The sequence below is a fragment of the Scomber scombrus genome, chromosome 18 (assembly GCF_963691925.1).
Source record: "Scomber scombrus chromosome 18, fScoSco1.1, whole genome shotgun sequence".
Taxonomy (NCBI): domain Eukaryota; kingdom Metazoa; phylum Chordata; class Actinopteri; order Scombriformes; family Scombridae; genus Scomber; species Scomber scombrus.
This window is the reverse complement of record NC_084987.1, coordinates 17,896,107-17,909,887: the sequence shown is the minus strand read 5'-3', so window position 1 is coordinate 17,909,887 and position 13,781 is coordinate 17,896,107. Positions and strand designations below refer to the sequence as shown.

At 38.5% G+C, this 13,781-nt stretch overlaps 2 protein-coding genes across 2 annotated transcripts; both read right to left on the bottom strand.

The window, feature by feature from the left end:
- Positions 1-277: 277 nt before the first annotated feature.
- Positions 278-6,892, bottom strand: si:ch211-11k18.4 (uncharacterized). The gene is made up of 12 exons (XM_062439134.1): positions 6,628-6,892; positions 5,452-5,563; positions 4,936-5,029; positions 4,579-4,633; positions 3,990-4,130; positions 3,684-3,844; positions 3,157-3,255; positions 2,905-3,050; positions 1,975-2,146; positions 1,756-1,868; positions 1,154-1,238; positions 278-1,066 (listed from the first exon to the last, which is right to left on the bottom strand). The coding sequence occupies exons 1-12, from the start codon at positions 6,743-6,745 to the stop codon at positions 1,007-1,009; spliced, it is 1,356 nt and encodes a 451-aa protein (XP_062295118.1). The 5' UTR covers positions 6,746-6,892; the 3' UTR covers positions 278-1,006.
- Positions 6,893-8,428: 1,536 nt separating this feature from the next.
- On the bottom strand, positions 8,429-12,935 carry nudt9 (nudix (nucleoside diphosphate linked moiety X)-type motif 9). Its single transcript, XM_062437919.1, has 8 exons — positions 12,786-12,935; positions 12,002-12,289; positions 11,769-11,858; positions 11,238-11,324; positions 10,977-11,088; positions 10,734-10,880; positions 10,514-10,598; positions 8,429-10,312 (listed from the first exon to the last, which is right to left on the bottom strand). The coding sequence occupies exons 1-8, from the start codon at positions 12,881-12,883 to the stop codon at positions 10,167-10,169; spliced, it is 1,053 nt and encodes a 350-aa protein (XP_062293903.1). The 5' UTR covers positions 12,884-12,935; the 3' UTR covers positions 8,429-10,166.
- Between the last annotated feature and the right edge of the window lie 846 nt (positions 12,936-13,781).

Sequence of the window (13,781 nt, the reverse complement as noted above, 5' to 3'; positions counted from 1 at the left end):
GTGCTACACATGAAAGCTTGATTTTGTTTAAAAAAATACACATTTTCTCTGTAGTTGGTATTTCTCCCCCTTTTGTCAAGACACCAGTCCAACAGAAGATGACATTTTTGAGATGTTCAGGTTTGTGCCTGAGAAATGTTTATCCAACATCAGAGTCAAAAATGTTAGATGTACAAAGAAATGATCACAAATCACTGTTCTAGCGATTTGGTAGGGGGAAAAAAGTAGAATCTCAATAAAAAAGCTTTGTCCCTTACTAAGTTGACATTGCTTTTTATTTAAATCAGTTGTAATTAAAACACAGTCACAATGTAAGAAAGAGAAATACAAAATGTTGGTCTGGTACCGATAAAATGTTGATTGCTGGCTTGCAATCTTCATTTCCTTCTATAACAGGAGTTGTGCAGATAATTGAATATTCTACATATTAAGTAACAGACATTCACTGTGTGAACTGCATTTATAGCAAAACTGTAACTTCATGATACAAAGCAACCAAAGTACTGTATAAAATGCTGGTGAAAGTCTCAAAAAACATTAACTCATACAAAGTGACTCATGTAAACCAGTGCTATTTGTTGTTTAACCAAAATACAATTTCTCTGATAAAGCAATATTATAAATAGTTTGACAATTTTAAATATCTTAAGTGGTATAGGCCTGTATTAATAATGGAGTGGAGCAGAGGCACAGAGTACATGTATTAATGTTTACAAAAAAATAAGTGATCAGTCATAAGAGCTCATTTTGCCTTGAGGCCAAACCCTACTTCTCTGCAGGTAGTGTGTTTAACAGTTTGTACAGAGGAAACATTATCTAATAGGTAAATTGTATTACAGTATGCACGGCACCAGAACTCTGATGGGTTTCTATGAGTGTACAAAGACACAGCATTGGCTTTTTGAGTGACATGAAAGCTAGAGTGAAACATTGAAAAGGTGAAATTCCATTTGGTCCTATGTCACTGTGGGGATGCTGAGTCCTCAGTGTACATCTCAGTCTTTCTTCACAAGTCCATGTCATGATCGCTGACACTCTGGCGTAGATAATCTTCATATAGCTTCTTCTACAGGGGGAGAAAACAGACAGTTAAACATACTGCAATAATGCCTTTTTACTGCCAGTTACATTTCATCAGTTACACACACACTACCTTTTTGGTCTTGACCACCTCCTGAACATACTCCAGCTTCTCTTGCAGTTGCCTTTTCTGTTTGCCTGACAGGGTTGCCCGAGTCCTGCATAGAATTAAAAAGGGAAACACATCAAAGTCCAAGAATTCATAATTGTTATTAACATAAACGGAAGTTAGGAAAAATGTGTCATGAGCAGTGTTGCAAATCTACAGAGTCCTAATCACATTCAGCTGATTATGAGGAATCTGCTACCAGTGTGTGAATAATTAAAGCAGACACACAGACTAAAGAAGACAGACTTCCTTTTCAAAACTAAGCTAAAATCACCCACGTCATCCCATAAAGAGAAATGAAAGTGTCACAGCTGAGAGAGTGCAGTAAAAAAAAAAAGTAACAATATGAAGTTGAGATCAAATCAAAAATTAGACAGTAAGAAGTTGAATTAAGTAACATTTGTTCATTGGAGATAAATAAGCTGAAAACAGGACTGAGTGTGAAATTAACATTACATTATAATGAATTAGAGTGGTGACAGTAAGGTGTCCTTTAAGTAAGTGACAGCAGAGCTGGGTTTTTTCAAACCAAAGTCTCTGATGGCATTGATATCTTATTCCTCTACCTGAAGGAAAAGCGTGCGATGATGAGCATGAGGAAGGAGAGGAGGACCATTCCGCCACCGCCGTAAAGCCGCTGCTCCACTGAGAGTGACTCAAACACGGTCACTAAGGGAGTCTGTGAATTACAAGAGAAGCTAGAATTAGAATCAACTGCTATGAACATACACGTTATATCACGCACACGGTCACACATCGGCCCAATGAATGCAGTGAGCTCTCACCAGATAGAGCGCAAGTACGGCTCTGCCTTCTTGGCCCAAAGCCATCTCCAGCAGCTCCTTAGACAGAGTGCCCAACACCAGTAAGGCCATCAGAGCCATTGGGACGGTGAAGCCCAGCAGAGTCAGAAAGCAGCTCTTACAGCGCGCCCGTCGGTTCTCAGTGCTGGTCTGCCTGTAAGGGCAGAGAGTCAAGGTTATTCTGTGAAGGCAACAATGACTGATGCTGCTTTGTGTATCCCATTAATCTTTATGTTTGATAAAGTTATTCTCTGCACAAGATCACACTTACAGCTGGATTATTGACAAATCCTACCAAAGACTTTATATGATTTCTAAATATAAACAGGAAAATAATCTCATTAAAATTATGATCAGAATAAAAGGCTTCATGACACAACAGCTACTGTCAACCTGCATGCCTCTAGTGGCATTACAGGGAATAACAATACCTTAAACTACCAGGATCTCCTGAAAGGGAGTGGCATACAAAGAAAGTATGTGTGTGTGTCATAGACTACTCTCAGTGACAAATTTAAGACTAAAGACTAGTTGAAAGGGGACGGCTTGTCAAATTGGGGACAAAGGCAGTGTCTCCAACTGGTAAAACACTGATTTTTGGGTCAGCAGTTATGGATAGGGTTAAGGTAAGTCTCCAGGAAATTTATGTATGTCAATGTAATGTCCCCAGAATTTACCTAGGACAATGTGTGAGTAGGGTCATAGGCAACTTTTGGGAACAAATTTCAGAAGCATTAATTGGGGACAAAAGCTGTGTCCCCAGTTGGGAAAAAGGATTTTTGGGTCAGTAGTTAAGGTTAGGGTTAGGAAAGTAGTGATGATGGTTATAGTTAGGGTAAGTCTCTAGGAAATGAATGTGAGTCTATGTAATGTCCCCAAAAGAGACCAAGATCTTACATGTGTGTGTGTTACCTGTCATTAATGAGCATATCAGTGATGGCCTCGCTGATGGTCTCACAGTCCTTCTCCAGGGAGTTGAGTGTATTCTGGACTGTCTGGTTAATAGTTTTTTCAACGGTGCGACAGACCTCCTCAATCTGATTGACACAGCGACTTGGCTAGGAACAGGAACACGGACAAAAAATTGAATGGATACCAATCAGGGAGTTTATATTACAGGACTTTATTTGTAATGACACGCAAAGTTGAGGATCACCTCGTTACCTTGTTTGGATTAGGAATGTAGATGGTGGGCATGTCAAAACCACATTTGTTGAGTCCCGGCCGCTTGCAGAGCTCCTGAACAATCTGCATCATTACTCTCTGTTCCAGCCAGTCACAAAAAATAATCAAGTCAGTCAGAGGAAGACAGAGTAAGGACATCGTATCCTGCTTTTTAGTATCACTGACACACTATCTTTTAATTCTGTTAGAAAGGACTGGAAGGGATGAAAGTGAATGTCCATGTACTGGAGTGTCCTGTTCTCCTAGATACTTGAAATAGACCAGCACTGGTGCAGATACTTAACAGCAGCTTTCAGCTACCCACACACTTTTACATGAAGAGGGCATGTTCTACTTTGAGTTATCAGTCCTCCTAGAGGGGCCTAGGTCTTACAAAATAAAGCAGTGCACAGGACTTTTTTCAAGCCTTGGAGATGTAAATGGAAACTCCTCCTTTAGCTTCTAGAAAAGGTTTTTACATTTGGTGTCTGAATATTGTATTTCTGTTCAGCTGAATGTGGACATACCTGTCTGTCAGACTCTCCCCCGGCCTCGTCAGCTTTGCTCAGGTAAAAATGCAGCCGATCTCCGTGTTTCTCATTTAGGCTCTCCACAATGTTGAGAGTGCGCTTACACAGAGCCTGACCCATTGGGTCGAAGAAGACCAATATCAGGTCACAGACATCGCCTGAGAGTGACAGTAGGAAGGACAATTATTTATAACTCCTCATTTTGCACTATTTAAAGAAAACCATTTAAAATAACTCAGTTTCTCAACAGCAGTTGTCACAATGTCATAAAACAACAGAGAAGGTCAGAAACTGGTAACCCACCCAGCCACAGGATAACCTCATCCACATCAAAGGGATACTTCATATCACCATCCACCAAGCCTGGTGAATCCACAAAAGTCACCAGGCTGAACCGTTTCTGCCGCGACGTGCAGATCTCTGTGCTCAAGTACTCTGAAACACCTAGAAATCAATGGAGGGAGATCAGAGAATTGTGTTAAAAAGTACCACGGCAGTTCTGTATAATTTAACTATTAATGTTTGATATTCATTGCCTAACATTCAAACAATTCATGATGAAGCCAAAGTTCCCATGTAAATTGCAGCACAAAAAACCTGAATGAATACTATCTCTGTTTATCTTCAGTGTTTTAATAGGATATGAATTATGAGGGTGTTGCCACACTGATCCTGTCTGTTTCTTCATGTGTTGTTTTTTGTTGCTGCCTCCTCAACAGTGATATAACACTGAAGGAAGTCCAAAATTGTCCAATAACAAAATATACAACAAATCTCTTGGCAGTTTAGGAATGCATCAGTGTGGCAGCAGCCTGAGGGGAAAACAGAGTGCTATTGTGATGAATCTCCTGAACAACACATGGAGGATTGTGATTCAAGCTGAAAATCTTACCTTTGAACTGTTGCAGTGGCTTGAAGTGTGGATACAGATGAAGTGTGGCATTTCCCTGCAAAAAGACCAAAACCGAATCAGACATAGTTTTTGAACCAGGTGTCACGCTCTCCAGAAGTACTGAAATCAATACTGAACTTATTAAGGTTTACATAGCAACATAACAAAAAGTCACTATTTTGAGGAATAACTTTTAAAAGTAATGTTTGGACTTGACATTGCAATATATAATGAAAAAAAGATTTATATAATATATTGTAAGATTACCTTTTTTGGTCATTTTTTTGACCAAGACCAAATACACACCCATTTCACAGTAAGCGACTAACGTAAGTGTATTTGTAAGAGGGTACTCACTGTGAGAGATTCTCTCTTGCGTCCACTCGTCACAAAGCTGAAGCCTTGCGTCTCAATCGCCACTCCAGTGCGCTGGATGTGCTCTTCAACATACCTGACAAAAAACAAAGCAGAAGCAAAAAAGACGCTGGTATCAAACAACAGTTTGATGCACTGATAGAGTTGGGGGAGAAAAAAAATCAATTCAAGCTCTATTAGGCAGCAAAATCAATAGATTTGTGCATACTTTGTATTAGCTGGTTCAAGTATTGACAACAAGCTCTGTACTGCACTCATGCATTATTAACAGCATATGTAAGTTAAATGTTCCTATAAATTGCACGCAAAACTGAATGGTACAGACACAAATTATATTAGACAGACATAAGACTGGTAAGTGTACCAAGTAGACCTGTTATTTCAATAAAACATGCTATTTCTGTTGTGTGCAGTTTGTATTTCCTTGTGTTTAACTGGCTAGACAGACTTGCTCTTTCTTTCATCCTCTGAGACATACTGTTGTTAAATAAATATTACCAGTTGATGAAGGAGCTTTTCCCAGCAGAGTGGTTCCCCATCAGCAATACAGTGATCTTTTTCCTGGGCGGCAGCAACTTCACACCAACAGATTCAGCCACTGTGATCAATCCTGAAAACCAGAGAACATGGTCTTAATAATCACTTACAGCCAGTAGGCGATTTGAGGAGGGATGAGGTAGGATAGGATTCGCTTTGTTGGCAAAAAGATCAAAATGCATCTCCCTTGTTCAGCTGCCATCCTTCCTCTCCTAGTAGCAGAGACAGTGCAGGGGCAGAGGGGTTGTTTAGTCGAATATGTTTGTCCAGTCTGCCAGACTGATTGATCCTTATCTGACTGAAGTTTGTGCAAGTTAGAACCTATGGCCCCAGACCACGGTGCTGAACTATCAACAGTCAACTGTGTTAACAAATCACCTACTGCTTATAGCTATTTTCCACCTGGGGCACTGTTTTTTAAGAAACAAAGATGTTCATGTCAATCAAGTAAAAACTGGAGTCATCATGTGGTTACAGCAGCATCTGCAGAAAAGGATGGATGTGATTAACTAAACTATACCTCATTCATTCCATGACATGTCTCAAACTATCCCAAAACTCATATAGTTTATGAACTAACCTATGTTACATTACACAAATATGAGTGAGTTTGATAGTATTCATTCATACAGTTAACAACTGAAAAAAAGCAGAATTTACATTAATAAAACAGAAATATAACTATACCTGATTGTAAAGTATAGAAATATAAAACGATACATAACTAAACTTACATACACTCATACATACATATGCATTTACAAATACAACCATATACTTACATACAACCATGCATACATTTGAAATGTCATAAAGACAATATGAAACAAATCAAACAAAAACATAAAAGATAAACCCCAAAAACCTCAACTATCCTTATAGTGTAGATTAGACAGGGTGAAGCTGACTCAACAAGTTAACTAGCTTTAGTTTGCATAGAATCAGTCACATCTAAACTGATGCTTATTAGCTTAGCTAACGGTTAGCCTCCAGCACTGGGGATGCCGTTATGTTAATTAGCTGGTTGGCAGCCGGTGAACCACCGGTTTCCTATCTTAACTTTGTTTTTATTAAATGCGACCACCATGTCAAAGAACGACTAGAGCAGCGAGTAAAACAGTATGACAGCCAACTCACCGCTGTCGGGATCCGTGTAGAGCTGATGACAATCCCGCAAGATGCGCTCATCGCAGGACACGCCGCCAGATAGTGTCTCTGCGTTGGCAGCAGCTCGGTTTTTGATTTTTCCGGACATGGTTAAACAATACTGATATCAAACTTTCAGGTAGAGTCGTCAGAGCATCTACAATGAACGACACGTACTGCTATGACTGAACAAAGCCGGTTTGTCTTGTTTGAATCACCCCGGTCCGCTGACACCAAACACTGGCAGAAACGTCTCTCAGCCACGTCGCCAGCTTGTGGCTTATGTCGCACAGGTTTCTGGGTAATGTAGTTTGTCCTTTGAAAAAATATAAACTGACCAATCAATTAAATTAAATTAAAAATTAAATACGTAGCGTATTTTAAATATAAATACACAATTTATTTTAAAAAAAGTAATAGGGGTGTTGTCATGATTGTTAAAACCAAGGATGATCAGAAGTAAAAATTTCCTTCTTTTCTTTTGGCAGATCAAGTGCTAAATGTAGTGAGCAGAGTAAAATATTTGAATCACATCATCAGGGGTGATCCATGTGATGATGAAGATGTGCAGCATCAATGTTGCAAAATGTATGCACAAGCTAATATGCTGGCAAACACGTTTCATATGTGTGCGGATGATGTAAAGACAGCTCTTTTTAAAGGATATTGTACTCCACTCTACACAGCCCATCGTGGTGCAATTATAGCAAAGCAAAAATGAAGAAGCTTCAGGTTGCATTTAATGATGCATTCAGAATCGTGCTTAGGCTTTCAAGATGGACGAGAGATATGTTTGTTTCTAACAATATCCCCACCTGTCATGCTGTGTTGAGGATGTTAATGTACAGATTCATGGTTTGGTTAAATTAATCAAAAATGAAGTCATGATGCTCATTAGCCCAGCCTACACAAATTGACACAAAATACTCATGATTTTGGAAGCATTGGAACACATATCCTACTGTCTTGTCTTTGTATTGTCTTGCGTTTCATTTTATTTTGTTTTGTTGACCTACAGATGTGTCCAAAATAAAGTTTCTTCTTCTTCTACTTCTTCTTCTAAGTACCATCAATACTCAGATACTAAACAGCAGTATCTGGATCAAATGTCTTTTTTGTTTATTTTATTAGGGCAAGAAAAGCGGTTGAGTGCAAGTAACAAACATTTGGCTTAATACTAGATGCAGGTGTGTTAGTGTAGGTATGTATGTGTGTGTATCTGTGTAAGGACATAAAAAGGAGGGAAGGCTTAAAGAGCAGAAAAAAACTGCTGCATTGCAATTCTTAAATCTGCACCTCTTTGTCTGTTTACTGCGTTGTCCTTATATTTGAAAATGTATAACTGCGGCACCACATTATAGCTTGCTGTTGTGAATAGACTATAGGTCAAGGTCAGACATAAAAACATACTCAATTTAGTAAATGATTACAGATGTAGTCTGTGGAAATATTTAGGCCTGCATCTAGGTCGTGAAAAGAGCCATCCCTGTGCACACAGCATAGACACCAAACAACTTTCCATTGTAAGACAAACACAATGAACAAATATCTGTGTGATGCAATTTATTCCAAATTAAGCATATTTAAATTTCCATCCTGTTATTTGTGCATGAAAAAAACAAGTAATAAAACAACTAATTGTATTTTCATTAATTTAGTAGCACCTTTAGTAGCAGCTCATAGTGTGTTACACACATTTAACGATTAGTGTTTCTAGTGCAACCATGTCCGCTGAGACATAAAGACAGCTACTGTTACACATACTTAAGACAATGAATACAGTACACAATGATTACTTTATATAGATTTTATGAGGAAAGATGCACACATTAACTTAATGATTTGCAATTTTAAGTAAAAACAAGAACACAGCATCAGATATTTTAGTGTCACACACTAAGAATAATTCAGCATAAGTTTCTTTCTTGTTCATTTTCATAATTTAATTAACAATATTTGATCATTTGCTTGTAGAGAATCTGATTGAGAATTGCTCTCTCTATCTACCATTTATATAAATAAATCACATTTCACACTTCAGAGCCTAAGGTTAGAGGATTTTCTGACACTCAGTTTGCCAATTTAGATACACCACAACTCTCCACGTTGCACAACAACAAAAATTCTATAACTTCGGATACTGTAAATGCTCCAGTGATGCTGTTAAATCGCCTGCACGCACTTAGAGCCTACTGGAGTATGAATATGCATCTGTATGGGTGGGAATTTTTCAGATCATATCACAAAATGTACTTGTTAAAAGATTGAACTGTATAATTAGATAAGAACCTCCCCACGCATAGCTGCTGATGAGAGCAAATAAAAAGGACTTATAGGGTTTATAAGATTAGCAGTGCCTCGTAGAACTGTTGTGGAGCTAAATCAATGAACTGTTTCTTGTAGGAAGCTCCCACTTGATTAACCCAATTAAGGCCACATTCTTCTCGAAAGTGCTAAATGGACATCCTCTCTAGTTTGATAGAATAACGAAAACTTAACATGTAGTGAATCTCAAACTTTTATTTTAATGCAAACATGAGCATGTTTTAATGCTAGGTAAAAAATGTGGGATGATGCAGCTTTCTCTGAATATACTAACTCAATTAAGCTAATTATGCAGCTTGGCTTCCTGTTGACGACAGAAATGTCCGCATGTTACTGTTTTTATCATGTATCTTAACAGATACCAACCGTTTAAGGTGTAATTCTGCATCCCCGTTTCATCGCAAAGTATGGCCAGCAGTGAGATGACACGTAACAATGTGAACATTTGGAAAGGCAGGCTGTTCAGTGTGAAATGGCCTTTGCATCCACCATCTGTTACCACTTGAAAACATGTCTATCCTCCAGCTTCAGCCTGTCCGTGCTGAGCTTCGCTACACAGCCAGGCTGTGAGGAGATCTTCATATTCTATTCACATGTAAAGATCAAAGTCAGTCTGCACCATTTCGTTCTGATTGCCCCCCTTATCACACTTAAATTAATGTGGTATGTGTTATGCTCAGCAGCTCATTGTGTTTGTTCTAACACGATCACACTGGTTAATGGGATCCTTGTTAACATTGAATACATTAGCATAATTTGCTTCAACAGAAATAATGTGGTTAGCCTCGTCTTTTGCTGAAGTGTGCCACTGAGCAGCATCTTGCTTTTAACAGGCACATTTTTTTATGGATATGCACATTACTCTTTTTTTTCTTTTCACTGAGTGAAACACACGTTTTAAAATAGTAGGAAAAACTTTATAAGTTTTCATTCAATTCATCTATATTCATTCTACTATATCAATCTTAAACTTCACAGCCACAATGTTGCTTAATGTGTATAATGGACTTAAATAAGCGTGTCAGAGTAATGAGATGCATATTAGGCTTTCACTAGTATCACTTTGATTATTATGTTGCAGTTAGTGAGGGAGGATCCACTTAAGGTTAGGTGTCATGCATCATAAATCCTCTCAACGAACGCAGAGCAACAGCACTCTAATGTATCCTTTATCGTTATGCCAGACCAGAATCTTTTGTCCTTGGTTACCAATGTGCTTTCCTCTCTTTGGAAACCAACTCCAGGAAATGAGAATGATTCGCATAGAGGGGGAAGGACGAGTCAACATCAACCCACTGGACTTGTCCTGCGTCATCGCCAGCTTGCAACGGCAGCTCACTCACGCTGTCGCCTGCAGTATGACAAAGATATCTCATTGCAAAAAACCTGCATCTTTATTTTTTGCTTTGGAACGATAATAATTTATTAAAAAAGGTCTGCAGGTTTCTGGAGATGTTGTGTAATGAAGTAAAAGAGTATTAAAGTACATTTGAATTGTGAAAATTACAAAAAAAAGGATTAAAAATACAAAATACTTCACTATTATTGATACCTGTATCATCGTGGAAGTTGACAGCCACAGTCTCCATCCAAGCATTGTCAGTGTTTCTGGGATCATCCACGTAGCCTTTATAGACCTGAAGGAGAAAAATGACGACATTCATTTTACCACATGTACAAGCTCACTGTGTATACTATTAGTGCTCCTCATTCTTTAGTTGTTGACTAAAATCAAAGTCACAGTTTGCATTTTTCTTTGTCAAGTTACAGACCTGAAACCCTGACGATTTGAAGAGTTTGGTGATGCGTTCATGGATTTCCGCTTTCTTTGTTTCCGGGACTGCCAGCGAATTCAATGCTTCTTCCGAAAACTCCCTCTGCAGCGTGAGAGAAACCTGCTCCCCTGGATCCACCATCCCCTACAAGACAGGCATGTACATTTGGAAGTGAATTTGCGTGTGTTGTCTCTCAGCTTTCTTCAATTGCTGTGAGGACATCTCGTAAAAGTCACCAACCCCAGGAATGGCCCACTCCCCGCAGTCTCTCCTCTTGATGGACACAAACTGCAGGATCGGCCGTTTGGAGACTGAGTGATTTATTTTTGCTCCTTTGGCATCGATTTTCCACCTGTCAGACGATAATATACATCAGGCCATCGGGCATTCATAAATCTTGAAAGTGCTTAAAGTGTTTTTTTAAAGAGGTTTTTTCCTCTTTTGAATGATAGCAAATAGCAAATATCTGGTTATAACTTGTATAAAGTAAAGAAACGTTACCTGGTGACAATGGGATCTGCTGCATGATTGGGTCCCCATCGTCCCAGCAAACCTCTACAAGACAAGCCTGTGCGTCCGTGAGGATTTCTGGATGAGTAGAGGGTGAATTGGCTAATTAAGTCAAATTCATTTAAAGCTGTTTTGAGAACATCCATTTTAAAAAATGACTCGAAAGCTCAAAATGAACATATGCAATACAATTTTGTGAAGAGCACACAGATCACTTATTTACTCTAGCCAGCCATCTTGGCATGTTTGTGTGTTAGTATTAAAGCTTCAATAAGAAATGTCTTTGAAATTAAAATTTAATGAAAGGTTCCTGTAATGTGAAAGAGCTGCTAATACCACAGACCTCGCTGGGAATCAAGACAGACAGCACTTACTGCAGGTCATAAGTGTAACATTAGCCAAGTTGACACCATGCTGGCTAATTGTCTAGTTTCTATTTATCTAAACCAGTAAAACCAATCCAAATGACAGTGTGGGAAAAAAACGTGTAAGAAGCATTTCTCTTGGTATTCAACCACTTACAGCGGCTTTCCATTTTCCACTGTGTAGCTGCCCTCAAAGCTCGTTCTGTCCACATTACCGTCCACAGCGTTGAATTGTGGAGAGAAAGCGCTGCAAAAAAAAGCAAAAGTCATTAAACTGACAAGAAAAACACAACATTTGACACAGCTCTACAAGGTTACATCTCAAAATATCTCACAAAAGCCAAGAAAATAACATATTTTGGACTAGATAATAATGTATGTGTTGCTCACCCAATATCAGGGTCCGCCCATACTGGCTTATTTGCCACTGAAGGACTGGTGTAGCAGACTGGATCATACAGCGGCCAGTCCTGACTCCAGTCCACCTTGTCATCAGGCACAGGGAAGCGTTTGATTTTGGACCCTGGATATTGGGCACATCTTGATGTAATGTGAGGCGCTGCTGAGGAGGGCATTTTTTGAACACTTGTCACGTAGCGGTTACAGTAACTGGTACTGATGGGTCTGATGGTTTGACTGGTTCTGAATGGATGACCAGGCAAGCAGGAGACGGCAGGCCTGCAGAGAGAGAAATATGGGATGTAAAAATCCAGTAAGTCTTCGCTCTTCCTTCCCTGCAGCAGCATACCTCTGGAGCAACTACACATATACTCATAAGGAAACCCCAAACTTTACTGTTTGTCATTAGAGCTGCAGAATAATGTCATGACAAAAGGATGGCAGCTGTTACATTAGTTCACCCTGACTTATTATTTAAGTTTCACATTTCATATTAACATGATTCATATTAAATAAAAAATAAAGTATATGATTTTGCAAGATAAGTCACACTGGCTACTACTGTAACACTGGCTGAAATCATATCGCCTGGCTCTGCACATATCATCTGTGATCCAGGACATGGACAGAAATAGCTGCTGCAGCCTAGTGTTAGTGCATGACCGAAACTGTACAAATATCAGCAGCTTTTAGTTCAATCTTTGTGCATAACCGAAACTGTACAAATATCCGCAGCTTTTAGTGAAATCTTTATGAGTATATCATCCTGTCATACCTAACTCCGGAGCTGCATACGGTGTACGGAAGTCCGAAGAGGGTGAGCGCTAGATGAACGCGGCCGATCCAGTTCCGTCGCAGAATGAAATGTACCATTGAGGCAAATAATCAATCACTAGTACAAGAGGCACAAACACAACATGAGGGAAGTAACCAGGAAGTGCACCCTCCAGCGTAGTGACGTCACCAAAGAGGTGCGGCACAAGGTGCGATCGTTTCTATGGTGATCAAACAAATATAATAAATTAATACATCTTAGTTATGCGAGGTATTACATTTACAAACTAATTTATTTGATATAGTGTATATTTGACATCTATAATTTGTATACATTCATTCAAACATCAGAAACCCTGTTATTATTTTTTTTCGTTTAATTTGAACACATTGTTTTGCTAAAATGTCACAAAAAGTAAATTAATAAAATAAATAAATAAAATATTGAGAAATAAATACTAACTAATCTTTTACCATGTTGTTGTTTATGAGGTTTTTTAAGAGGATTTCAAGAGGAGCTCAAGAAAGGTGCTTTAATTCTGTTAAAGGCCTTACCTGTGGTCATAATACTTCCACATAACATGATTGAGAGGCATAAAGTTAAGTCAGCTCTATAATTCACCGTTCACATAATATTCAGTGGCAAATAACCGAATAAAATCGTGTGATCTCACGTGATGAGCAAGTAGGCCATCCTGAAAATCCTGCCAGAATGTATGTAGAGTATATACTAGTACCTCCAGGATTTTGAGGGTTTTCTTTAATTATTGTTTATGTGCTCTTTTTGCAGTAAAATTGCATGAATTGGGAAAAATTGCAAGGATTAAAAAAAACAAAAAACAAAACACTACCAAGAACCAGTCATATGAAAAGTCATATGCGATCACTGCCTTTAATAAAACATACTACAAATCACAGACACAACTATATTTAAGTGGTAATTTAATTGATTTAATTTAAATAAATTATTATAATAAATTATTATTAAAAGTTTCAA

What these genes read in the sequence shown, in the direction of transcription:
- si:ch211-11k18.4 (XM_062439134.1), bottom strand. Translation starts at nt 6,745, where the DNA reads ATGTCCGGAAAAATCAAAAACCGAGCTGCTGCCAACGCAGAGACACTA. An exon ending in GCCACTGCAACAGTTCAAAG is followed by an intron (nt 4,131 to 4,578) that starts GTAAGATTTTCA and finishes ATTGATTTCTAG; the next exon opens with GTGTTTCAGAGTACTTGAGC. An exon ending in TGAGGTTATCCTGTGGCTGG is followed by an intron (nt 3,845 to 3,989) that starts GTGGGTTACCAG and finishes TGTCACTCTCAG; the next exon opens with GCGATGTCTGTGACCTGATA.
- nudt9 (XM_062437919.1), bottom strand. Translation starts at nt 12,883, where the DNA reads ATGGTACATTTCATTCTGCGACGGAACTGGATCGGCCGCGTTCATCTA. An exon ending in TGGGCGGACCCTGATATTGG is followed by an intron (nt 11,859 to 12,001) that starts GTGAGCAACACA and finishes TTTTTTTTGCAG; the next exon opens with CGCTTTCTCTCCACAATTCA. An exon ending in GTGGAAAATGGAAAGCCGCT is followed by an intron (nt 11,325 to 11,768) that starts GTAAGTGGTTGA and finishes CTACTCATCCAG; the next exon opens with AAATCCTCACGGACGCACAG.